Below are 27,767 nucleotides of genomic sequence, written 5' to 3' on the forward strand. Positions count from 1 at the left end.
CTTTTTCTTCTTCCTCTATTCTTCTCAATTTTTTTTTTTTTTTGCATTTTGACAAAAAAGTTTCATTTTTATCTTCTTTATTTTTCTCTTCACCTTCCAGATCTACGATTCTTCTCATCATATCTTTCTCTCAATATTTTTAACTTTAATATATATTTTTGTTATTATACTCATCATTAATTTGTATTCTATTTTAAGAGAAAAGAAAATACATTAGATAAAAATAATAGTATAAAAGACTGGGGGCGTATAGCTACCCATTAAGATCATACAAAAATGTAATAAACAACCTTTTAAGGGCAATACACTCAATGACAAACTACACTCTTTAGGACCAACTCTAAAGGGTAAATAACAAAATAAACATAAAGGAAGGAAGAAATTATGAAATGAACGAACTCATGCACCATGCGTAAAATCTAGCTAACCCAACTTAGGGAACAAGCCTTAATCATAAAAGAAAGTGATGTATGAGTATATCTCTCTATAATGGAATAAGTGTTCCTTCGTATAAAAAATGGTAAATGAAATTGTCCGCCAACAAAGGAGGAGTTGCACGTACCCACCATTTATTGCGACAGACACCCACAACAAGTTAACAACCACAAATCAACTTGATCAAACCAGATTAAGAAGGCATCACCCTTTTAAGCAGTCTGAACCACAACCTTGAACTCAAACGAGAACCAAATCAATGAATTCAACCCTACATGAATAGAACACCAACGACAATGGCGGTAGCCATCTGCGTTTCAAACGAACTAGCACCACAGATCCAGAATCAACCATCTCTGCCTGAACCCAAACCTTTTAACATTGGACGACCAACTCAAACCGAGTCAGAAGCCCAAAACAATAGCATCAGAACCACCATTGTGTAGGGCGCGGTGCCACCGACGAAAGCAGCAACCATAACCAACACGAATACAACAACAAAGAACCGACGTGATGAGCCATAACCAACAAATATAACAATCTTGAACGTGATCGAACCATGTCTGAATGAAGCAAGGTAACATATCATTAAAAATCAACAGTTATCATATGTGAATTGAACAGTCATGATGATTTCATGGCTTTGCGTCGTTTTGGGCTTCTTTTGGTGGTGGCTGAGGTTTTTCATCTGATAATTGCTAGAAAGTGTTAGTTTTATGATTTATATTAAGCACTTTTGGTTACTTGTTATACAAGTTATCCAAGTAAAATATATGAAAAAGTGACAAAATGCATAATTATACTTTTTATGTCTTACTTAACCCATTTGTGCAGGAAAAGAAGTGATCAAAGGAGCAAAAACAACAAATGTCGCCCTGGCTTCAAATGTCGCCCTGGTGGGAGTGGACCTCCAGAACCTATGTTTTCCAAGATCAAATGTCGCCATGGCAGCAACATGTCGCCACGGTGGGAAGGGACTTCCAGGGGCAATGTTTTTTTAGAGACCAGATGTTGCCATAGTAACAAATGTTCTATCTGGCGAGGAAAGGCAGTTTGAGGCAAGTGGATGATGACGTGGCAGAAACCCACTGGCAAAGAAAGCTGATGTCGCCATAGCGACATATGTCCTGCCTGGCGAGAAATCATTTTTATGCAAAAAAAATAAATGCTCATTTCCCTCAGTTCAGAGATTATTCTATTACAATTTTAGAGAGAGAATATGGCGAAAATTCACTGTTTTCATAGAGCAATAGTGATTGAGTGTGGATTCATCAAGATTCTTTGAGAAATCAAGTTCTTGGCATGGATTCTCAACTTTCCTTCCACTATTGTAATGTTCTTATGACAATGATGAACTAAATCTCTTTATTGGGATTAGAGGTACTTGATTAAGTTGATAATGTAATCTTTTGATCTTTCAAATATATGATTCTAGCAATTTACATGATGTTGATGATATTCTTGTATTTCATTCCTTATCTTTAATTTAAATGCTATTGAGAAATACTTTTGAATCTAGGTTTAAAATATTTATATATCAAAACAATGGTTCTAGACATAGGATTGATGTTTTGATAATCACACAAAGTATCAGAACTTAAAGCTTTTAGATTGTTTAATAGATTGAGAAATCGTCAATTAAACGATACAATCGAATATTGGATTGTTTAATAGTTTGAGAAATCAACGATTAAACAACACAATTGAACTCACAAGATCATTTGGACACGAATGATGTTGTCGAGCGATACGTGATAATATCGGTAAGACGCTAGAATCCATATATGTGATTATTAGGTTATGTTTGACACTTGATCAACGAACTCTAATTCTAACGTTTTTACGCCTTATTACTCTCAACTTTTATCTGCGTATTTTAGTTCTCATAGTTTTAAACAAACAACCAAATTACTTTTTAACTTAAAATGATAAACGATGTTGAACGGTTTGTGATATCGCACTAGTCTATAAGGAGACGATACATAAATACTTACTTTTGATTGATAGAAAAATGCTACATCAGAACCCCAGACCTTGCATATATTATGCATTGTTCCTACCAACTGAGCTAAGCTCACGGGGACGTCATTTTAGGCTTCTGACTCGATTTGAGTTGGTTGTATAATTTACAATAATTATATTACATAATCCATCTTCAGTCTCCACAACAATTGTATTTACCAAAGTCTACAGTCAAATCTTAACCTTTCTAAAATTTAAATCTTCTTTCAAAAAAAATTAAATCTAAAAAAAGAATGTTGGATTTTAGGAAACCAATTCTTTTGTCATTTTTCTAATGACAATATAATATGACTGAAAACATATGTCATCTTTAATTATTAATAGCCTTGTACATTCTTCATTAACATTGAAAGTGAGGTAAAATTTTGATCTTATTATCCTTTGCTCACCCCCTGCAATAATAACATGAAACATTACCTTAGAATACAAATTTCAAAAAACTTCAAGAAAGTCTTACTTTACTATATCTTAGAATTTAGAACTTTGATACTCGTAATTTAAATCATTGTCCTTTATTGTCCTTTATTATTCTATTATTTACTTTTAGTTTATAAAGTTTAAGTATTATAAACAAGATTTACTTTGGCATAAATAGGTTCCCCTAAAAGTGTCTATTTTTGGCTTGACCGCTGCTCCGTGATCGCCTTCCTACTAAATTTAATTTGAGGGCGCGTGGAGTAATTGATACAGATGCGAGCTTGTTTGTTTCTGGATGCGGTCAGGTGGACGATGCCCGTCACTTGTTTTTGTCGTATACTTGCTTTGGGTCATTATGGCCTTTAGTGCGGTTTTGGATTGGTTTCGATGGTGTTGACCATCAAGATATTTCAGATCCCTTTATTCAGTTTACTAATTATACAGGTGGTTTGAAATCACGGAGGTCTTTTCTTCAGCTGATTTGGCTTCTTACCGCTTGAATTTTATGGAATGAACGAAACAATAGATTATTTAAACAAAGAGAATGCTCTATAGATCAACTATTAGACAAAGTAAAATATTATTCTTTGTGGTGGTTGAAAGCCAAAAAGCTAACTTCGTATTTGGTGAACATTTGTGGTGGTCGAGTCCTTTGTCGTGTTTAGGCATTGGATAAACACTTTTTATATTTGGTGTGAACTGCTTGCTTTTTTTAGTAGTTTTTTCGGCACATCTTGTGTTGAGGAGACTGCTATAACAGTGTTAATATAATCACTTTTTGCTTGTTAAAAAAAAAAGTCCTAATGATATTTAACACGCCTGCATTTAGTTCTTTAGAACTATTAAGCCATGAGTTAAATCTCAAGATTGGTGTTCTAGTAATGATGTTGGGAAATATTGATCAACCATTAGGATTACACAATAGTACTCAACTTATAATCATCGGGAATTATGTGTTTGAGGAAAAGGTCATACTAGGAAGGAATCTTGGCGAAATGTTTTATTTTGAGATTTTCTTTGAATTCATCTGATCTTAAAATTCCTTTTACGTACAATTTTATTTGTTTTTTTAGATGACGTACAATTTTCTATAGTTGTCTAATTTTCAAAGGCTATAAATAAGATGAAGTGGATTAGTCTTTTTGTTATAATATATGATATTGCAATTTTACATTTAAAAATATAAATCATTGATAATCATCTATTTGTGCTAAAACCATCCACAATGGTGGGTTCTTCACCTATTTAGCACCACATTAAATAGGCACCCCTATTGTGGAGTATAACATATGGGTCCTTATGGAAGAGGGTGGCTATGGAAGCACCCTCTCTCTCTTCATTTTTCATGGGTCCCATTTAATAAATCTTAGTAAAATGAATAAATTTTGTAAAAATGTAATGATAGAGTTATTTGTGGGGCCTATTTAATAATTTCTTTTGAGGTGCTGGGTTGGAGAAAATTGGTGCTTATTAAGTATTATCGTAAAATTGGTGATGTGAACATAGGAGACCTAATTAAACACCCAATGTGAGGTGCTCTGTTTTGGATGGTCTAAGTACTATCCCAAAGTTTTGGTGGTGCTAGTAATCTTATCTTATTGTTATTAATGGAGATAATGATTATTGATTAGCATCTTCAGATTTATTTTTATTTTTTTTGGGCAAGAGAATTTATTTTAAGCAATAATCTTGTGAAGCTGTCAATGAATTTCAGTTTTGATAAATCAGAGTAATTTATGTCTATGAGTAGCACATTTATGGGCCAAATGTTTAAAACTTTACTCTACTACTATTATTTTTTTGAAGGAACTACTACTACTATTATTATTATTATTATTATTATTATTATTATTATTATTATTATTATTATTATTATTATTATTATCATCATCATCATCATCATCATTTTTTTTACTGACTTTGTTATTATTATAATTATTACTATTTTCACTGATTTATTATTTGAAAATACCTTACAATCTAGCAATGATAGATTTTGAGTTAGGCATGTTTTGCATAGAAATTGGAAAGAAACACAATGGGATTGAACCATACTCAAAATTCTTTCTTATATATTTTGAATTAAGATATAATTTTGAATGACAAACATATGTATAGTTTACAATAATTATATTACAAAATCCATCTTCAGTCTCCACAACAATTGTATTTACCAAATTCTACAGTCAAATCTTAACCTTTCTAAAATTTAGATTTCCAAAAAAATTGTTGGATTTTAGGAAACCAATTAATTTTTTTTGTCATTTTTTTAATGACCATATAACATATATAACTGAAAACATATATCATCTTTAATCATTAGCAGTCTTGTACATCCTTCATTAACATTGAAAGTGAGGTAAAATTTTCATCTTCTTCTCCTTTGCTCACCCCCTGCAATCGGAAACATTACCTTAGAATACTATTTAAAAAAAATTAATAATCTTAGAATTTAGAACTTTGATACTCACAATTTAAATCATTGTCCTTTAGTTTTTTCTTATTATACACAACACTTACATGATTGGATTGCAAAATTGTTGGAGGGATATTTTGCATTTCCACAAGTTCTTTGCTGGATGATTTGATTTCAATATGTGTAGAGAAGAGTGCTGAAACTGGACGATGATCAGAGAACTTGCTTTCACTTCTAATATAGTAAAGTTGTTCTACTCCTTTACCATACCATAGGATTCTATCACACCTGCCCCATCAAATAAATGTTGTTGGTTTTCACATATTATGTTAAATAACTCTATACGACAATGTTCCCTCAAAAAAATTCTACAATAATGTTACTTATTACAAAGGAATTTTTCATCAAAGTACTTGCAATGTAAAAAAATTTGCACATGCATCCTATTATATTTTATGGTATAATGTTACATTAAAATATGATTAGATAGTAGTGTAAAAAAAATTTACATTATCGGTATAAAGTAATTAAACATGATAAATACAAAGTCGCACATTATACATATGTTAACTCTCAAGTAAACTTTACCACTACTTCATGAATTTGGATTGCCTACGGTCACAAATTCAAACAATCCAAATTCACATGTTAGTGCTTTGGTGGCCTTAGATCGATGTTAGACGGTGCGAAAATCAAACTGATTTTGATTTTTTAAAAACTCTAAAATATGGACCGTTTGATTTTGATCCAACGACCACCAACATGCAAATAACATGAACGTGTGCGATATGTTACCATAGACAATTCAAATGCATATTTGATGGACTATAATTAACAAAGAAAAAAGTATACGCAAGTGGATACTATACCATGCTGGTGTTCTTTGCTTTTCTCCTGATCTAGATGGAAGGCCACCACCACAATAGAGATTGCTAGTGGAAGATGAGTATTTATATGTTGGGGCAAATTCTACATTACCTTCTTTCCAACCCTCAAAAACTCCACCTTCTGCTAACTCCTTTTGAAGTTGATCAAACTCTTGCAAAGCCTTCCAATCTTGCTTTCTTATTAGATGCCTAGCTAGATGATCTTTCAAGTATAGTCTATAGTTGAGATCCCCAAACCAAAATATACGACTGTTACATAATCAAAAGTTAAGTTAGTGAATTAATTTTAGCTAATTAGTCACTAAACTTACTTTTAATATTACTAGAAATTGTAAATAAGAACATGACAAATCAAGTTTATTTTCCTACATATTTGAAATAGATTTTTTTTATAATCATGTTATAATAAGTACGAAGGATTAAGCTCTGTCAATGATTTGTTAGACATATAAGGTGAGTTCACAATTCACACATTTCAACCAAAAAAATTTATACCTAAAAATTAGGGATCAAACTTTTGAACACTTACATCGAGTTCCTTACCACTCGAACCAACCAAAAATAGATGGCCATGTTTTTTCATGGTACAATTTGGATAATTGTATTTTTTATTAATAGCAAAGATGCTGTCAAAAGAAATTAATAGTAAAGATGTCTAAGGATTAATTTTAAGAATCAAGACTAGGATCTTATGAGACCTTTTTTAGCATGAAAATTGATATTTCTTTATGGAACATTATTTGGACTTATTCTAGAGTACTAGACTAGGCTCATTTATGAAGCTAGCTAAGATTTTACCAGCAGGAACCCGAAATGTGTTACTCACTTTAAGGGGGACTATGTACTCTAAGCTACCATTAATTATTTCACAAACCATATCTAATTTGCATGGACTTGGATTTGGACTTCACATAATTGAAAATGACCTGCTACCTAAGAAAGACTAAACTTGAAAACAACCGAATTAACTGCACTGCTATGTTGGAAAATGTCTCTATCAATAGAGTTGAAATTTTAATCCATTTTGTAGGTTTTTGGCAATGTACTCTGAGTTTTTCGCACGCGGTCATATTCAGATTTTAAAATCCAAAATATTTCATCTTGTTTTGGAGGTTTTTGTGGGTGTGTTTATGGCATTCGAATTTTATAATTCAAATTGTATAGGGCGCCTGAGAAATCAATAGAGTGGAAAAAGAATGAGTCAAAATTAATTGGTCTCCATTTTAAAATTATGTTGGTTAGTTTGATAAAAAAAAAATAAAAAATCTGTTGGTTAGTTTTCAAATTCCCACTCACATTTTTAACCTAAAAATGTTGATTTAACAAGTTTTTTTATTGGCATCGTAGAATTTTCGAAGTGAATTAATAATATAAGTGAGAGAACAAAAACTGAATTTTAGAAATGGGGACCAATTTCCTAATCTAGTGAAAATATGGTGACTAAAATTGCAACGAGTTTTTTATAGACTAAATTACACCAAAGATCCTTAAGTTATTTAATTGTAATAAATTAATTCAACCATAAACAAGAAAAAACACAAAGGGACAAAATATAAGTAAAACAACATTAATATAAGGTAGAGACAGACTTACTCATGGCCTAAGATTGTTAGAGGATAATGTTGTTGATGTTTTGTGGTCCTAGGAAAAGATGTTCTCCTAAAAATTTCTTCAACTTGATGATTCCTTCTACCTTCATCACCTTTCTTTTCACCTGAAGCTAAATGTGCTACAACAAAACAAAAACTTGTTCCTTCAATCAACATACTAACTCCCACACAACCTTTGTTTCCTAAATATCCCATAACACCACATGCAACTGAACAAACTCTCACATTTGAAACACAATATTTTTCCAACACTTGTTCTTTTAACCAAACACTTATGAATACTCCAACCATTTTTTTACTAGCTACCATCTTGTACTTGTTTTTGTTGGTTCCACTTCCTCCAATGTTTTGATAATTTTCTTGATCATTTGGCAAGGATGAATTTAACATAGGTGTTAACCATGGGAACTCAAATTTGTTGTTTAGTGTTTTTCCTATAAGATTATTCCAATTTGTTGCCACTGATGGATCTTCTGCCCCTATTACTGTTGAGGTCTTCAAAGGTACAATCTCTTGAAACCTGAAAATTTGATAAGCCTTTCATTCCTCACTCTAATTAAAAGAATAATAATTTTCTTATGAAATAAAAAACGTAGACGATTTTATTGGCCTCCGAGTAGGGCCAAGCCTATGTAATAATTTTAAATTGTAGTCTGCAACCCTAGTTACGGTCGCAAAATAAAGAATTTTGAAGTCTTTGTAACGAGATTGCAGGTTTGGTTACATTTGTCTACAACCTCAATTGTGGTTGCAGCATAAAAACTTGGCTAAATTGCATTTTTGGTCCCTTAACTATTTATGTAGTATCGCTTTGGTCCCTTAATTAAAATTCGATTTATTTTTGTCCCTTAACTTCTCTCCGTTACACATTTTGATCCTTTCCGTTAGTTTTAATTCAAAAACGTTACGATTTCTTCATCTTCTTCTCCTCTTTTTCATCTTCATATCATCTCCATAAACCTTTAACGACAACAATCCTAGAAAAATTCCAGAAGAAAATGAAGAAAACCTAACGTTTTTGAATTAAAACTAACGGAAATGACCAAAATGTGTAACGGAGAGAAGTTAAGGGACCAAAATAAATCGAATTTTAATTAAAGGACCAAAGCGATATTACCTAAATAGTTAAGGGACCAAAAATGCAATTTAGCCTAAAAACTTTGAAGCCTTTACAACTTGATCGCAACTGCAATTGAGACCGCATCAGGAGCATTTGTTCACGTTTTCACAATATGAAGTCAAAACCACAATTTAAAACTACGAGTCCATTAACCTGTATTTTATAAAATTTCTAATCAATTAAACTTACTTCGATATTAATCATGAATACATGCATCAATCATAATAGATTTATTTCTTAATCTAACGGCCTACAATCGGTTGTAGTCGGCTGCTTCATGCAACCGACTTCGGAGAATCTAAGTATGCATACATACCCGAGAACATATATATCTGCAGAATTCTTGAGATTTAACCACTCATCCAAATCAACAGCTAAGCTTCCCACAGGAGATCTTCCAGCAACATTCCAAGTACCAACAAAAATCCTGAAAAATATGCTTAGCCACATAAACACATATCACACAAAAATCATTTACTAATTATAAACATTTGTTTTACATTTTTAGTCAAATTAATTTCATGATGTAAATACACACACACATATATATATATATATATATAGTAAACTAATTTACCTTAGCTTATTTGTTGAAATGCAAGAATCAAATTCCAGTGACTGAAAGGAAAGATTTCCCTCATATTCATCACTCTCATCTTCAACTATATCTGCAATGTAAAATGCAAACATAAGAACATTAACATAACAACATGTACCTATATACATATTTTTTTTCTAGAATAAAAAAATTGTAATAATAATAATAATAATAAATTATAAAATAAAAATAAAAATAATAAACCTTCAATTTCATACAAACTTAATGATGGCTTATTTTCCTTTTGTTTGGTGGTGAACCAATTGGATAGCCTCTTATATCTTGATTTTTGGTTCTTCAACTCCATGACTTATAAGATTTTGGAAGGATATGATATATATCAAGGTTTGATTTCTTCCATGCAAGTCACAAACACAAGACCAATATCTATGACAAGAAAGAAAAATGTTAAAACATCTCATCTACAATTTTTTTACATATAATGGAGTTATAAGATGAAATATGATTTGATAGGTATCATAGTGTTAATCGCCTTATAGAAACAAGAAGAAGTGACAAAATAAGGTAGCTTAAGATGGAGTTGGTTCTTTGAGCGTTGAACACAAGAGAGGAAAATAAGGGACATATATATTTTAAGCCAAAAAATAAAAAGGCATATATATACGCAAGTTTAACTCAAACTAGATTTTTTTGTCAACAATAAAAAAACTTAAACTAGATTTTCCTATCCCTTATTTTAACTTAAACAAGCTTTTTAGTCCTCAATCTTATGAGTTTTAAATAAAAACCAAAGTCCTGGGTTCGAATTCAGTCTTGGACATGCACCAGTATTAAAACTATTTGGGAGAGTTAGTCACCCATTTGAATCTCACATGACTCAAGAGATTAATCTATGTAGTTGCGCTCGAATGATTTACACCAAAAATAAAAAAAAAATCTCACAATCCAGTTTGGGGCTTAATTTTTTATTATGTACTCTTCATTCTTATTTATGTGGCCAATATAGCTAATGTCTCTTTCAACTTAATTAATTGTCTCAAGTTCAATTTTATTTTATTTTGAAAATTCAATGTCCGACCCAAAGACAAATTATTTTCTCGAGTTTAAATTATGGTCTAAAAATGCAACAATATTAGATTTCGTAAAGAAAAATTGGATCACTCGTGGAATTCTTTTTTGTCAAGTAGTCTATTATTGGCTAGAAATTCATTTTTTCAAGGTGAATAAATATGATGTTTGAGATTTAAACCGACTTTTGTATATATTATGTAACGTCCCTACCAACTGAACTAGACTTACGAGAATCACTCGTGTAATTCTATCATCATATCGATCAGACTTGAGGAATTTGTGTATATAAATGATCGCAAATATATATAATTTATCCTAAAAAAATAAAAATAAAAAGTAGTAGCCAAGTTGGTATAAGAAGGTTCATTGTCCTAGAGTTGGAGGGGTGCAATAAATGACCGCATCCAAAGACAAGAAGAAAGTGGATATGGACCTCACAAGGTTCTATCATGTGTTTGATTATTATAGCCTGTTAGGTGGTGCTGGTCACGTATGTCTCATGGATATCTATGTTAATGTCACATTATAATTGTTATTTTATTGTTATTATTGTTGCATGTTAAGTCAAATAATTTTTTATTGAAGTATTGTTCCTCATTTTGGACCATTATTCATTGAATAAATACTTTTTATATTTATGTGACTAAATTCAGTCTCTTGTTTTTATTTACCTTGAAAGATCATATGATTGCAGAGGGTTGTGGATATTGTTTCGGGTATGTGACTTTGATGGCATTCAATTTTGACATTTTAAAAGTGGTCAAAATAAATTTAGTAAAGTTACTTTGCTAAATAATTCACTATAAATTAAAGAGCATTTATATTTAGACACCCTTAAATTTTGAGTATTCATTAAACATCTTATTTTATGTTTATCTTTATTTTTCTATCACACTACCAACCTATCAGATTTATTTTTTTAGTGGTGACTGGGGTTCGAACCCCGAACCTTACATATTTTATGCATTGTCCATACCAACTGAGCTAAGCTCACAAGGACAACCTATCAGATTTATGACATCACATTCTTTATTTCTTTCTCTTTCAAGGTTTATTATTTTCCTAAATTAAATTTCACTAATTTAACTAGCAAATGAAAAGTTCTTATATAGTAAAAAAAAAATATATTAACTATTGATTTTTATATAATTTTCTAAACTATTTCGTATTTTTTTGTCAAAAAAAAAAACTATTTCGTATTTCATCAAGTAAATTTTGTGGAAACAAAAAAATAAAGTAAATTTTGTTTTAATTAAACAAATGAGCATGCAAACCATCAAAATGGAAGTATTTCATCAAGTAAATTCAATTGTACGTATAATTATTTTTTTAAAATATATATAAGGTGAACACTTCGCTACTTTTTAATCCAGTTCAATTGTACGTATAATTATTTTTTTAAAATATATATAAGGTGAACACTTCGCTACTTTTTAATCCAGTTGAGTGTGTATTCATTATCCAATCAGTATTCAATGTCATGTCATATTTTATATTAATTTTTTTAAAACAAATTTACATTTTGAATAAATTTTATCTAAAAGCACCTGCATCTAATCAAACTATAATGTTCTTAAGAATTTCTCTATAAGTAAATATTGACTATAAACTCGAAAATGGAGATTAGTCTCATCATTTCCAATCCAAACGGAATATCCTTCGTAATCCTGTTTGTCCATATTTGATATCAACGGACTTTTTACCATTTCAAATTAATGAAATTATACATTTTTTCATGAGAACATCTTTGAAATTATAGCAAGCTATACATAAGAGTTTGACTTTTGATGTTTGTTTAATTTCCTTGTTGAATTGTATCATGTGTGGATATATTTGTCAAACTCAGAATGATAAAAATCTATCTAACAATGACAATTTAGATTTCAGATTTAAGGTATATTTGAGTGTCCGATATGCATTAATGTCCATCATTGACACTTTTACTAGAGAATGAGAAACTTTGCTAGAAATGGCACATCATCACAATACATGCATAAGAGAACAACTTAAGTTTAGTTTACAATATGATACAAATTATTCTATTTTCTCATACTATTGGAGTAGACGTGCCGGAATTAGTTTCGTATTCTTCTGTCTAATGTTTGTGTTAGTATTTTAAAGATAACAATACAGTTGAATAAAAAATATGAGTGAGAATAGGCATGATCGAACTGGACTATATTTAATCAGGTGAGACCCAATTTAAATGGTCAAATCTTGAATATGACCTTTTTGTTAATATGAGCTTGAATATGACCTATTAGCATGCTTAAAAACCTGTTTTATGTTGAGACTAAAAAAATATATGTTGACACAAATGTGTTAAAGTTATACACGATCTAAATTTTAAGAGTCTATTTATATTAAGACGATATCTAAATATATGTATATATATATGTTAAGACCTTAAGGTTAAGTTATACACAATCTAAATTTTAAGACGACATCTTAGTGTTGGACCACCTGATATCAAGTCAGAGCTATCAAATTATTTAGAACACGCTCTAGATGTATAGTTCTTGGGTTAAGAGTCGATTTGCAGCAATTGAGTTAAGCTCAACCAAAATTTTAAGACCAATCATTTCCATAAACGGTGACAGTCGATCATGGCCTGAAACCAATTACAACAAAGAGGAAACTTTTACATGTGCACAAACAAACAAAACAGAAACAAACAATGAATTGGACAAAACCAGAAAATATGCTAACTAACTGATTGAAACGGAATGTAACATGTAACAAGATCCCTAAATAGAAAGATGCTGTTGCAGCATCTGAATGCTATTTTAGATATGAATTTAATTAGTATATTATGTTCATATTCATTAATATTACAACTCATATATACATGTCTTCAATTATCTGAAATCACGTCAATTAATGAATATAACAACTTATATATTTTCATATTTGTTAACAGGACCGTTCCTACGAATCTGGAGGCTCGGTTCTATAAGTGAAAAGAGACCCATAATAAAATAAAAACGTATTTTTTTTAAAAGAACAATGTTTTATTTAAAAATTTTAAAAGATAAATACAAGGTGCCGTATATATGCGATACATCCAAAGGTGAAAATCACTACCGTATACATGAGGAACCTCAAACCACCCTCCAAGAAAAACACCCACCTAACACCAAAAGCAAGATGACTCAATTCTAATAGGCCTAAAACAAGACAATAGAAGAGGAAAAGGAAATCAGGGAAGAAGAAAAGGAAAGTCTGATGGAGTGATGGTGATGGAACACGTGGTATCAGAGAGAAAAAGAATAAGGAATTTTTTTTAATGGGCTAGTACTTAGTAGTACTACTGGCCTATAATTTTTTTTTTGAGGCCCATGCCTTTGGGAGACCCGGTTCCATTGAGTTCTTTGCACACCTCAATGTCCGGCCCTGTTTGTTAATAGACGTGACAACACATCATTAGATATATGTGTAAAAACAGAATATACTGATTAAATTCTTTAGATATTCTTTTATGAAATTTTGTAATACTATTTCATTATTAGTTTGTTAGATTTTCATCTCATTTTATAGCATTGTAAAGGTTGTGTGATGGATGAGTTTCCATGCACAGCTGTAATGTATAGTACGTAGAAAACGAAATGTGCATGTGTGTATGAATTTTTCAAAATTTCAGTACCATATTTTCAAGCACTAATGTTCAAAAACTATATGCACAACTATCATGAATTAATCACTCCCTCACATATTGTCTTGTCCATATTTGAACCCACATTCATCAATTTCTGATAACTCCATTTCAACAGATCCAACACCAATCTGTGTGTGTTATACATCACACTCATCATGTAAAGATATATAACTAGCAATTATCTCCTTCAACATCAATTTCTCACTCACATATATGCCCCACCCCCTTTACCCTCAGTCCAATTAATTGATCAATATAATAAAATCTCATTAAGCTTAAACTTTTTTAGAGTAATAAAATCTAATTTCAGTCCTTAACAACAAAAAAAGCACTCAAAATGGCAAGGTTAATATCTGACGATGTTGAACGGATTATGAATATTTTAAAAAAATTATAAATTGAATCATACAATTTTTTTACAAGAACTAACTTGTTAATTTTATTTCCTCCCCTAGAACAATGTGTTCAGTTTTTGTACTTTTGTGGTGTGGACTTTTTGAGTAGCAAGGTTATTTCAGAAAATGACAATGGCTATTATTTATTTATTGATTGATTGAATTTTTGTGTGTACATAATTATTTGATTACACGTTTGTTTCGTGTTTTTTGAAAATATGGCTACGAAATATCTAGCATATCACACAAAGTATATGGTTGGTTTAAGCCACACGTATGAATATATTTTTATCAATAGAGCACTCACACTATGTATATCAATACGTCAAAAAAAAAAAATATACAATGTAGATCAAAACATTGTCTCAGCCCCAACAGTAATATAAGAAAATTAAAGTAATTGAATGTGTCGGTATCGATTCGGTGTTGGAGAATACGTGTTGGACTGATCTTTAATTCGATGTGTCATTGCTAAATAGAATTTTATCTAATCAGAGGAAATAAAAGATTTACCTATACTTCCTTTTAGCAACTTGATTCTTATTTTATTAACCTAACTCTAGAGGCATTTATGTTTGAAGTGTGTTGGTTACTAAGTGTAACTACTGCTCTAAGGTAGGGTTAAAATCTTAGTTTGCTCTAAGTGTAATCAATGTTTGTCTTGAGATTTTACAAATAAAGGTTTGCAATCCTCTACACTCGCTGTGTAGTCTCTCAATCCGAAATCGAAGGTTTCAATACAAACTTATCCGAATGAAGATTAAGGCAGCATAGTTGAAAGTGAACTCAAGTGTAAACTGATTCATAATATTATATGCATTTGTCAAAGAATGTCTTCTACAGCTGAAAATTCGAACATTCTTGAAATAAAATAACTTATTCGTTGTTAAAAATTATATAAAATAAGAATTCTAATATTCCCTTAAAACTATCTTCAATGCTTTTAAGATAATACTTTTAAGATAATATGAATATCTCATCATTTGAACATTTACGATTTAACTATTTTACAGTTGTGCAACACGCGAATTTTAATATAGTTTACAAGTTATTCTTCGACTTGGAATCTCTTCTTCAACCTACTTACAAAAACTGCTAGTGTGACATGGATCCAATCATTCATGTTGTTAAATACTCTGAAATAAACATGTCTCCATGATGTTTTTACCACTAGAGTTCCACAAACTCCCCAAAATCCAACAAAAAAACCAATCCCCAAACCCAAAGGTTATCAACTTATCTTCATCTTCACTAGTGACATGTTTATCATGGCTTCTAGTTGGAAAAATCACATCTTCTTGGCAAATATTTATGAGTGGTGGTCCACAAAGTTGACTATTCCCCATGTATGAAGAGGGATCAAAAGATTGTAGTTGAGTGCTTAGAGGAATTTTCCCTTCTAAGTTGTTGAAAGACAGGTTCATGTAACTAATAAATGTCAAATTTGAAAAGCTTGTTGGCATTCTTCCATTAAGATAATTTCTTGACAAGTCGAGTGATTCTAACATTTTCATATGACCAATGTTGCTGGGAATTAACCCTGTCAGATGATTCTAATATTGTTTATAGAGAGATCAAATACTTGAAGAAGTGACAGATTGCACATACTTGTAGGAATGTTTCCTTGCAACTTATTTGCTCGTAGACGTAAAACAATCAACTGATGAAGATGATGGCCTATCCACATAGGTAATGTTCCTTGAAGATTGTTATCTCCAACATCAAGTAATTGCAAGTTTTGACAAAGGATCAAAGATGGAATTTCACCAGAGAAGTTATTATTATTTAAATGTAGCGATTCAATTTTTCCTAAAGCGCCAAATGAGTTGGGCATTTTCCCTAATAAATTATTCTTTGCCAAATTTAGAACTTCTAAAGATTGAAACTTATCCCAACAATATGAAAGCTTCCCCTCTAGCAAATTACTGGACAAGTCCAAATAAATTAAACTATGAGATTGGGATGTACAAAAAGAAGATAGAGACCCTGAAAACATATTATTTGAGAGAAATAGAGAACGCAGTTTTGGAAAAGAAGGTAACGATCCATTCAAATTGTTGAAACTAAAATCCCATATACATGATCATCATAATCATAACTTACTTTCATACTTGGAAATGATTTTGGAAAGGGTCCATTGAGTTTGTTATGTGAAACATTTAAGTATTCCAAATTCGAAGATAAATTCCAAAACCATTTAGGAAATGAATCTGAAATACCACTATTAGATATATCTAGATCAATAAGTTTCCTTTGATGTTTGAGCCATGCTGGAAATTTAGGACCCAATGTGCATGATGATGCATATAGTGTTTCAAGTTTGAATGGTGGAACCCAATTTGATCTTAAGTTGAATGAAAGTGAATTTTGAGTCAAATAAAAAATTTTCAATTTTGATAAGTTTGATAGATGCAATTCATTAATGACACCATTCAATTTATTTGATGAGAGAAGTAACTCATTTAGATTAGAAAGTTGACCAATTGTATGTGGAAACGACCCACTTAACTGATTATGAGTTAGATGAAGTACTTCTAATGAGACAAGTTTAGTTATCTCAGATAGTGGTTGGGATCCATTCAACTGGTTAAAACTCAGATCTAAAGTTGATATGGTTGATAGAGACGCATCATCGATGATATCCACGCCATTCAGTTGATTGTGGGAAAGATCTAGAAATACAAGAGAAGGAAAGTGAACAAGTGATTTTGGAAATGACCCGACAACATTGGTATTTTGAAGAGATAATGTTTCCAACGATGAAAAGCAAGAAAAATTAGGAAGTGGTCCTCCGATGAATGAGTTGTTGTTTAGATACAAACTATTTAACCCATTTTTTGCGGAACACAATTGTTGTATGTTGTCACTAAGCTTGCCAGACAATTTATTCGAGTTTAGTCGTAAGTCTTGCAGTTGAGACATATTCCGAAAATATTTTAGTATGCTACTCTGAATTTCATTATTTGAGAGGAGATCAAGATGTGTGAGGACTTTGCTAACATTAACTACCCATGGCACAATGGAAGAGCTTAAACCATTTTCTCCAAGATCTAAAGATTTCAGAGAAATGGAAGTATTCACTTGGGGAATAGATTTAGGAGTGACTTGATGGAGGTGAGAAAGGTCATTTGTAATAATAAGAATATTATTTGCAAGGTTAAGAGTTTGCAAATTGGAAAGGTTCCCTAAACTAGGAGGAATGACACTAACACTAGTGCAAATTTGACCAAAGGATTATTAATATTATACCTATTTTATTAAAAAGAGGTGTGAAATAGAATTAAGGTGGCAATTTTGTAAATATATTGAAAATTTCAGTTTTAGTGGTAACCTTCCAAACCTGATTTTAAGAAAAAACAGATGTCAAATATAAAAAAAATGAGGTGGCAAACTTGTTAAAATTATTTTATACCTTATTTTAAGAAAAAAGGTGTGAAATAATAAAAGGTGGCAAACTTGTAAATATCATTCCAAACCTGATTTAAAAAAAAAAGTTTGATATCGGCTTTTTTTATTGAAAAAATCTAATTAATAGATTAAAATTTCCACCAGAGTGAATCGAACCTGAAACCTTTAAATAAATACACTCTAATGTCTCAAGTCAACACGATAAAAACAAACAAGTGAATTAAAGTGCAGCGTATCTTTTTCCCTTGTAACAAATAACAAATAACAAACTCTTTGTTATAAACAAAAAAAAAAAAACTCTTTCACTTCACGTCCCTTAAAAAAATAAAAAGGAAAACCCAATTCCCAAATCTCACCAAGATTCAATCGATCTCCAATAATTTCAATGGATCTCCAATCTAACTTAAAACCCATTCTCAAATCCAACGTACAACCCTTTCAATCAATTTCTAGTTTTGCCTCTCCAGTTCTTCTCTCCCTTGTCGTCATACCCTTCAATCAAATTCTCCCCTTCCTCAATCAAACCCTTAAATCGAATCTCCAATTCCTCATCAAACCCTTCAACCCTTCAATCGAATTCTACTTCTCCTCAATCAAACTTTCTCGCTCTCCAGTCTCTACGATATTTAGCTCATCATTCAATCAAAGTGAAGGTATTCAAGTCATTCAATATTTTTATGTTTTTAATGTGGTTGTATTCAATCTTCTTGTTATCCATGAATGTGCTTGTTTGTTATATCTTTTGTTTTCCACGATTTAGTTTAGTCTTAATTCGGTGGTTACACGTTTTAGTTGATCCATGAATCTGTTTTTTTTTTTTTTACTTTATATGTTTTTCCTTGGTAATGGTCATTCTATTGTGCACTTGTGAAGCAGTTTTAAGAATGGTGTCTTTGAGAACAAAACTATATGTTTGAAAAGAAGCTTAACTAATAGTCTCTTGACAATGAGTGAGCTACCAAGCGGTTGTATTTATTTAGATTTAGAATTTTATCTTTTAATTTATGCAGTGTCACCTTTATTATTGATGATGATCAAAACTAGAAAGATTGGCTGTTTTATGAGATTTATAATAATAAATCAAATATTCATTTCATGTATGAATGTCAATTTAATCACGGCTGTTTTTCTTAAGATACTTTACTCATGGTGGAGAATACAATACTCATTTTTAATAAGTGAAAGTTTGTTTCTCTTGGATATTTATGATCAGATATATACCTAGGTAACAATTATAATAAGTGAAATTTATATCATCTTATTATGATGATGTCTTGTAGTATAACTTGTAGCTTCACTACTCTCCATTCTTGATACATCATCACCCTTATGACTATTCAAATCCTTTGATATGAGTAATTGAACTTTTAAATTAGCTTTTGGATAATGTATAGAATATAGATATTTAAGAATTGCTGATTTATGACTAGGTAGAATATGAAGTTGAATTAGAATAAACTCTAGATACATACTTGTTATAAAAGCTATATAGTAGATTGGTGACATTCAAACTAATACATGTTGATGACAGTCAATTATGCGCTATTTTTAGTGTCATTTTCATCACATTTTGGAGTTCACAAGGCAACTTAAGCAGCAAGAAAAGCAAGAAAAGCATGAAAAGATGATAAAGTGCTAAAAAGAGGAAAAATTGAAGATGCTGGAAAAACGCCAAAAACGTGTCACGATTTGCCAAAACGTGACACAATTTTACCAGACCAGAAAAACATGCTTTCGACATTGGGACAAAACGTGTCACGATTGCAAAAACGTGACACGATTTCTTCAGCTGTTTTTAAAAACGTGTCACAATTTACTTAAAACGTGACACGATTTTAGGCGAATTTCTGTGCCTATTTATGCTGAAGTCTATTCCAAAAACAGGGGTTACGAATTCTGGAGAGAGAAAGTGCGATTTGCAGACCTGGAGACTGAAGAACGGGGCGATTTCCTCCATTCTTTACCAGTTTATGTATGTTTTAATTCTTCCATTGATTATGCTATTTGTAAACTCAATTATGAGTAGCTAAATCTCTTAGAGATTAGGTCTGAGATGATTCTTTGTAACCCTAATTGATACATGATGCTGTGAAACTCTATTTATTGTGAATGACAATCTAGTTTTTATTCAATTCAATTGTTCTTAATGCTTTTTATATATTGACACCATATAAACATGATTTAGTGAGAACGAATGACTACTGACCATAGCTTTCGACTTAGACTTAATTGAATTGTTCTAATAAACATGGTTAGTCTAGGAATGGATAATCGTTTGTTAGTGATGTTAGGTTAACGTGCTTAAACCTTCAAATATTATTAGACCACCTAAGGAATTAGGGGCTGTAGTTTGAGAAGAGGGTCCTAACTCAAGGGATTGATTAGGACTATTTTGTTAACTATCGTGGAACTAGAAAATCATTCATAAGAATAAGTGCAGTACACCAATTAGGGGAACATAGATGATTCGAAAGACCTGATCTCATCTCTCTATTATTTTCTAACCAAATCTTTATTTTATGTTATTTAATTTTATGCAATCAAATCTACTGCCTAGTGGCAAACCAAAAATAACTTTTACGCATCCTAAATATTTTACCTAATTGCTGAATTGAGATTAACACAGTCCTCGTGGGATCGATATTTTACTACTTCGATAGTATTTGGTGCACTTGCCAAACGTCTATCAAGTTTTTGGCGCCGTTGCCGGGGACTGTTAAGTCATTTTAGTTTGGCAATTTTGTTTTTATTTAGGATTTCTGTCATTTATATTTTTGTATATATATATAAAAAAAAAAAATTTACTCTTGTCGCTTTTAATTTATCTTGTGCGGTGCTATGATGGTATGTTTTTCTTTTTGTTGTTTCTGCAAGGTCAAGCAAAATACTATTTGATTTAAGATGGGAGATAATCCATCTAGACGCACCTTAGGGGACTATGGTATAGGAACACACCGATGTCTTATCACTCATGGGTTTCAACCGGCGAACCCAGTTGCCTTCAACATAAAAAATTCAGTTCTTGCGGGTCTTCGAGAAAATCAGTATGATGGAGGATCACTTCAAGACCCATACGAACACTTGAGTTTATTTTATGAATCTTGTTTGTTCTGCTGCCCTGATGGAGTGACTGAAGATCAAAAGAAGTTGCAATTGTTCGCTTTAACATTAACTGGAAGAGCAAAAGATTGGTTGCATGCCCTGCCTAATGGTACAATTCAAAAATGGGATGAGTTAGAGGAGAAGTTTTTGAAGCGGTTCTTTCCATTATCGAAGTTGTTGAAGAAGAGGGCAGAAATTAGTGGTTTCAAACAAGGTGATACAGAATCTCTCTATGATGCTTGGGAGAGGTTCAGACTGTTATTGAAGAGGTGTCCACCACATGGTTTTGATTTACTGGAACAGATGCAAATATTTACAAATGGGATGAATGTTCAAACTAGGATGCTCCTTGATGCTTCAGCTGGGGGTAGTATAAGAGAAAAAACAGACCTTGAGGTTCAAACTCTAATTGAGATCATGGCTCAGAATGAGTGTTGTGTTGAGATTGAGCAAAGTGAGATAGGAGTGCTTGGAGTGAATGAGAATAGTATTATCTTAGCTAGTCAGGCCTTGATGAGTAAACAAATAGAAGCACTTTCCAAACAGGTACAAGACATAAGTATAAGACAAGTTCAACAGACTCAACAAGCGCAAGTTTTGAGGTGCGAATTTTGTGGTGAAGGACATGCTAATGGTGAGTGTGTACCCGAGGGAGTGAGTGAGGAAGCCATCGATATGAGAATTTATCAAGAAGAGAACCCTTACTCAAACACATATAATATGGGGTGGACACAAAATATTGACCTCAAATATTCAAACAACAACACCTTAAACCCAATTACCTACCCATCCCAACAACAACCACAAACAAAACCAATCGCACTTGAAGAAGCCTTGACTAGTTTCATCAAATTAACCCAAACCAACTTCCAAGAGATAAAGTCATATCAAGAAAGAGTGCAAAGGGACAATGAAGCTTACTTTAAGAACCTTGAAACTCAAATTGGGCAGTTGTCAAAGCTAATGGCAACACAATCAAGGGGAGGTTTTGGTGGCAATACTTCCAACAATCAAAAGAATGATGCATGCAATATGATTGGAATGAGCGATGGGAGAGTAGCAGCTATCCTTATGAGAGTGGATAAGAGTAAGAAAAAGAAAGTTGAGTGTGAATCCAAGAAGGAGGGAGATAAAATAGAGAAACTCATAGATGCAAGCTCCATTTTGAGAAAGTCTAAAAGTCAGCTCCTCAAGGATGGTGATAAGCCTCAAGTGATTCCTGTTATACCCTAATTTTGGACCTAAAAATACTTGTTTAATTCTTCTTTTCTTGCATTATAAGTCATTTGATATGTCTTTGATCAATTGCATCTTTCTCTGCATTTTATTTCAATATTATTTGCAAAATTCGCGTAAAAGGGTATTTTAGTCATTTCCTGCATTTAACTCATTTTTATCCTTGAAAATTGTTTGAGTCTGTTAAATTGGTTTGTATAAGTCCTTGTTTCAATCTCGTGTCAAAATTCATTTCAAAAAATATCAGTTGAGTCATTTTTAGTCAGTTTAGCCCCTAGGGGCATTTTAGTCATTTCCCATGATAAAATTTCTTTCAGTCTTTTAAAAAAAAAATTTTGTTTGAGTCCTTTCAAATAGTGTGAATAAGTCTTCATTTCAATTCTATGTCAGAATCCATTTCAAAATTCGCATTTAAAGTCATTTTGAGTCAATTTTGCCCCTAGGGGCATTTTTAGTCTTTTCACGTGTTAAAACCCTGTTTAAATTCTAAAAAATTGTCTCTGAGTCTTGTATAAATTCTTGCTTTAATTTCCTGTTAAAAATCCATTTTAAAATTGCATTTGAGTCGTTTTAGTCCCTAGGGGCGTTTTGGTCATTTCACATAATATTTCTGATTCGTTTTAATCTGCTTTGTTGTTTTTAATCGTCTCGCTTTACGTTAATTTTCAATTTACTTTTTCAATTCAATTTTAGTTTTAATTTTCATTTTAGTCCGCGCACTTTTGTTATTTACGTTTTAATCCCTTTTAAGTTGTTAGAGTCCAAGTGCCATGTGTCCAAATGCTATTGGTCCTTAAGAGTTTGTTACAAGTCTAGTGTCACATGTCTCTATCCTATTGGTCCAAGGTCAATGACTTAGCCTATATAAGTCAAAGTCTTAGTCAAAGTTTTAACATTCAATCATTTTCACAAAAACTCCACAAAAAAATCACAAACTTCATAATTTATTTTCTCTCAATTTTCCCTCTCTTCTAACAACTTTCCACCACCCTAACTAACTTTCCACCACCACTTTTCTCCCCTCTAACTAACTCCACCACCCTAACTAACTCCCTTCAACCTCCCTAACTACCCTAACAAACTACCATCATCCACCTCAACCGCCACCTTCCACCATCAAAACCACCACAATCCACCACAAAATCACAACAACAACTTCCATAACCACCAATATTCATCACCAACATTCAATCCACAACAAATTCGTCATCAATCTATCGCTGTTCCTGAAATTCATCATCGAATCCATCGCCGAAATCATTCCAATTGAATTCGTCAAAGAACAAGAAAGAAGTAGAAAGGAGGAACGGTTCAACACAAAAATCCAGCATCAACAACAAATTCAATTTCCAGAAGGAACAAGCAAAAGCTTCAAATCCATTAAAATGAAGAATTAATTTAACAGCTTCAACATTTCGTAACAAAATGGTGCACAGTGCGTACGATAGTTTCGAACTCGTTCCCAATTTCAACGGCAAGATCGAATCCATCGAATCCTACGGTTCAAAACTCTTACTCGGTTGCTCCGATGGATCTCTCCGAATCTACTCGCCGGAAACAGAATTCTCCGATCATTCCAAACCTTACACGCTCGAGAAGAATCTCGCTAATTTTGCGACGAACCCTGTTAACACCGTCTTCGATACTAAACGTTTGATTGGAAGGAGAGTTTCTGATGCATCTGTTCAGAGTGACACGAAGCTACGGCCTTTCAAGGTTACTGCTGGTCCTGGTGAAAAGCCCATGATTGGTGCTAACTACAAGGGTGAGGACAAGCAATTTGCTGTTGAAGAAATTTCATCTATGGTGCTCATGAAGAGGCGTGAGAAGAAGAAGAAGGATCTTTTGTTTCAGAAGCTGCATACACGTAAGCTTCCTTCAATTTTTTACCTATCCATGCCTTTGACCCGCATCCATGATCCATGAACCCAACCCAGACCATTTTCGTTTTTTTTGCCATAAGCCCAATGTTTTTTGCCTTTTCTTTTCAGTTTGCTGTTTGCACCCCCCATTCCTGTGCCTTTTAACTGTTTTTTGCTGTTCGTACCCCCAAGCATGTGTTTTGTTGCCGAAAAATTCCGAATTAATTCATACGTTTTTCTTCTATTTTTTTTGTAGTTTTTTATGACATGTGTTGTGTTGAAAATTGATAGAAAATAGTATGGATTTTTCTTGCTTTAATTGTAAGATTTTATGTTAAAAACTTGTGGTTTTCTTGCCTAGTTTCAATTCCATTTCTTGATAGATGCTAGTAATTCATGATATGTGATGTTGTGAGGATTTTTGCTACTGTGAGTATGTCTTTTGTTGAATGTGTGTCTTGTGCCTAGTTGCTTGCTTTGCAAGATTCGTTTGTGAATAAATAATGTGAAATATGCTTAAATTCACTATCAAAATGCATGGTCTATCACATCCCTTTGATCCCCATTTTACAATCTGAGTTCATGTCTTCAAAATGTGTTAAAATGTGAGGATTATAAGTCATGTGGACCTTGCATTTGTAGTAGGGTTTTAGCTCTATTTTGCATCATTTTTGTTATGTTTTTTTTTTTTGTGGTAATTTCTTTGCTTTTGTTATAGTAATTTTTACTTGATTTTACTTCTTGATATTGTCATGTGCTACTAACCCTTTTGTTTCTTGTTTCATGTATCCCATAAGCTCATCTCATTTCATATTCTAGTTTAACTTTCTTGCAATTTAATTTGTACCAAAGTTAGAATGTAAACATTTAGGAGTTTTGTAATATTTTTCTTTATGCACTTTTAATTTCTTGGCAAAGAGGCCATAGAATGTATCTAGGGTATGATGTAATAAGGACAATGGACTCTAATGATGTACACCGACACAAGCACCGACACATGCACACACGCCACTATAGCTAGAATATGCATGTTTAGATGTATGTTTAGGATTGTATGTTTAGATGAATGCCTAGGGCTTTAAACTTAGAAAAAAACCAATTTTCCAAACAAATGTGAACAACTTCACTCAAACCTTTTCCAAATAAACCTTGGGATCCAATATCCCATTGTATTTTCTTTTCCATTCTTCTTAATCAAATTTCAATGAAAATAATCAAACTTTGACTTCTTTTGCAAATGACTAATCCAACCTCACTATTTCCTAATCTCATGCCCTCGAGGCCTCTTTCTATTCTTCAAACTCCATTTTTCAAACTTAAAATCAACCAACAAAAACAAAAACATTTTTGAGAGAGAACTACGGTGGATTTGATCCCTTAATCGGGTACGTAGGCAAGGAACAAAATTCCTTCAATTCAACTAAAATAAAAATTCAAAAACATTTTTCTCCCTCCAATTCTTCACTTAGAAAATTCTTAGGTTTAATATCATCTTTCAAAATAGCATTTAAAAATAAAGCGCGCGCGTAGAAATTAAAGACGGTTCCTATAGGTTACTATAGTCGTTACGGGTGCCTAACACCTTCCCGTAGCGAAAACAACTCCCGGACCTCGATTCTCAAGGGTTTTGCTTACTTTTTCCCTTCCCAAGAAAAAATAAGATATCACCGGTTTAAAAGGTTCAAACGTAATCAATGTTTGACACCCGAAAACCAAGATAAAACAGCTGGCGACTTCACTGGGGAGATTCGAGAGTTACGCCTAGTCTTTATTTCCACGCTTGCGCTTGTATTTTACTTGCTTCTTTTACTTGCTTTCCTATGTGAATAAATGTTTAAATTCTTGCAAACGTGTGGGGTGAGAATATCAAAAGTCCTGCACCCGGGCTGAGTGAACTTAGGATTTAGGAGGGATATAATCGACAATTCATTCCGGGGGTTGCCTCGTGTTTTGGATTATGCGATCAATCCCACATAGCTGAGGCATTTTGGAGGTGATGTTGTCGGCGCGGGTTGTCGCGTTTAGGCACTTTGCTTCTAATTGTTCTATGACGCTATGAACCGTAGATAACCAAACCCATCCATGGCCATTTTCTAGGACGTAGTGCGGAGGCTAAACCGGGTGTTGTCTCGAGTTTTAGTCGTCACGCGATACTACACTCAAGTTAGACCTTCCACGTATAATCATGGAGCGAGGGTTGTCTCGTGACACCATGAGATACGTCGGAGAGGTTGCAACTTGGGAACCTTTTTAGAACCCGGTTACTATTATCATAAAACCCTAGTTTCACCGGACACCGTGTCCACCCATGACTCCTCGACTTTGAACTTCAAACCCACCATGTTTTCTCCGAACTTGAACATAATCATGCATACATGCATACATGCATAAACTTTTTTCCATGCATTTATCGGAGGACTTAGACAAGTCATCTTTTGAACATCACGGACGTGAACACCAAGCGATGCCATCTCAACTAAACTTTTAGTTTTGCTCAAGATTTTCAAATAAAACCGTGTTTCTCCGTGATGTTCACAACCACTTTGACAAAGTCCTCTGACAAAAAAGAGTCTTTTCGCATTTGCATATCATGCATCATATGCATCATTCATCGGTCACAAACGGCTTCCCGTGCTCATTGTCTCCTGGTTTTGTCCGCCGCAGTCTGAAAAGTGGCTCGTGCTCGTAAAGTTTACCAACCAGATAGAGTTCATCAAACAAGATTGTACAAGAGAAGGAACATGGCTAACCTTGAGGAAGAGAATGCCAGCCCCTCGGGCCAGCCCATCGAAGAGTCTAATCTGGATGAAATTCTGAGGCTTATCAAGAAAAGTGACTATAAGATCGTTGACCAGCTGCTACAAACTCCTTCAAAAATATCTATCTTATCTCTGCTCATGAGCTCAGAAGCTCACAGAAAGGTGTTGATGAAGATACTAGAGCAGGCCTATGTTGATCATGAAGTCTCTGTGGAGCAATTCAATGGAATAGTGGGTAATATTACCGCTTGCAATAGCTTGGGATTCGGTGACGATGAACTCCCCGAAGCAGGGAAGCACCACAACTTGGCTCTACATATCTCAGTACATTGTGGATCTGACACGATATCCAACGTGTTGGTGGACACTGGATCGTCTCTGAATGTAATGCCTGAATCCACACTAAGGCAATTGAGCCATCATGGAATTTCTCTGAGGGGTAGCAGCTATCTGGTTAAAGCTTTCGATGGATCCCGCAAGGATGTTCTCGGGGAAGTGGACTTGCCAATTACCATTGGTCCCGAGACATTCCAAATTACTTTCCAAGTCATGGATATCAATGCTTCCTACAGTTGTCTCCTCGGAAGACCATGGATCCATGACGCTGGAGCGGTAACTTCCACTTTGCATCAGAAGCTCAAGTTCATGAGGAATGGTAAGATTGTCACTGTGCATGGTGAGGAAGCATATCTAGTTAGCCAGGTATCATCGTTCTCTTGTGTTGAAGCAGGGTCCGCTGAAGGGACGTCGTTTCAAGGCTTGACTGTTGAGGGTACAGAACCCCGGAGGGCTGGTGCTAGCATGGCTTCATTG

At 33.0% G+C, this 27,767-nt stretch overlaps 1 protein-coding gene across 1 annotated transcript; it reads right to left on the minus strand.

The window, feature by feature from the left end:
• Positions 1–4,918: 4,918 nt before the first annotated feature.
• On the minus strand, positions 4,919–10,095 carry LOC146912266 (type I inositol polyphosphate 5-phosphatase 8-like). The gene is made up of 7 exons (XM_085720241.1): positions 9,710–10,095; positions 9,485–9,575; positions 9,224–9,334; positions 7,771–8,307; positions 6,160–6,426; positions 5,395–5,578; positions 4,919–5,268 (listed from the first exon to the last, which is right to left on the minus strand). The coding sequence occupies exons 1-7, from the start codon at positions 9,810–9,812 to the stop codon at positions 5,194–5,196; spliced, it is 1,368 nt and encodes a 455-aa protein (XP_085576367.1). The 5' UTR covers positions 9,813–10,095; the 3' UTR covers positions 4,919–5,193.
• Positions 10,096–27,767: the final 17,672 nt, after the last annotated feature.

The sequence above is a fragment of the Medicago sativa genome, chromosome 6, assembly GCF_051527215.1.
Source record: "Medicago sativa cultivar Bolivia chromosome 6, Bolivia_mono, whole genome shotgun sequence".
In the NCBI taxonomy this organism is placed as follows: Eukaryota; Viridiplantae; Streptophyta; class Magnoliopsida; order Fabales; family Fabaceae; genus Medicago; species Medicago sativa.

Bases quoted from the DNA above. Each gene is read 5' to 3' on its own strand.
- LOC146912266 (XM_085720241.1), bottom strand. From the start codon at position 9,812: ATGGAGTTGAAGAACCAAAAATCAAGATATAAGAGGCTATCCAATTGG. The intron at 9,335-9,484 runs GTAAATTAGTTT...CATATTTTTCAG, and splicing joins ATTTCAACAAATAAGCTAAG to GATTTTTGTTGGTACTTGGA. The intron at 5,269-5,394 runs GTAAGTGTTGTG...TTCCGATTGCAG, and splicing joins CAATTTTGCAATCCAATCAT to GGGGTGAGCAAAGGAGAAGA.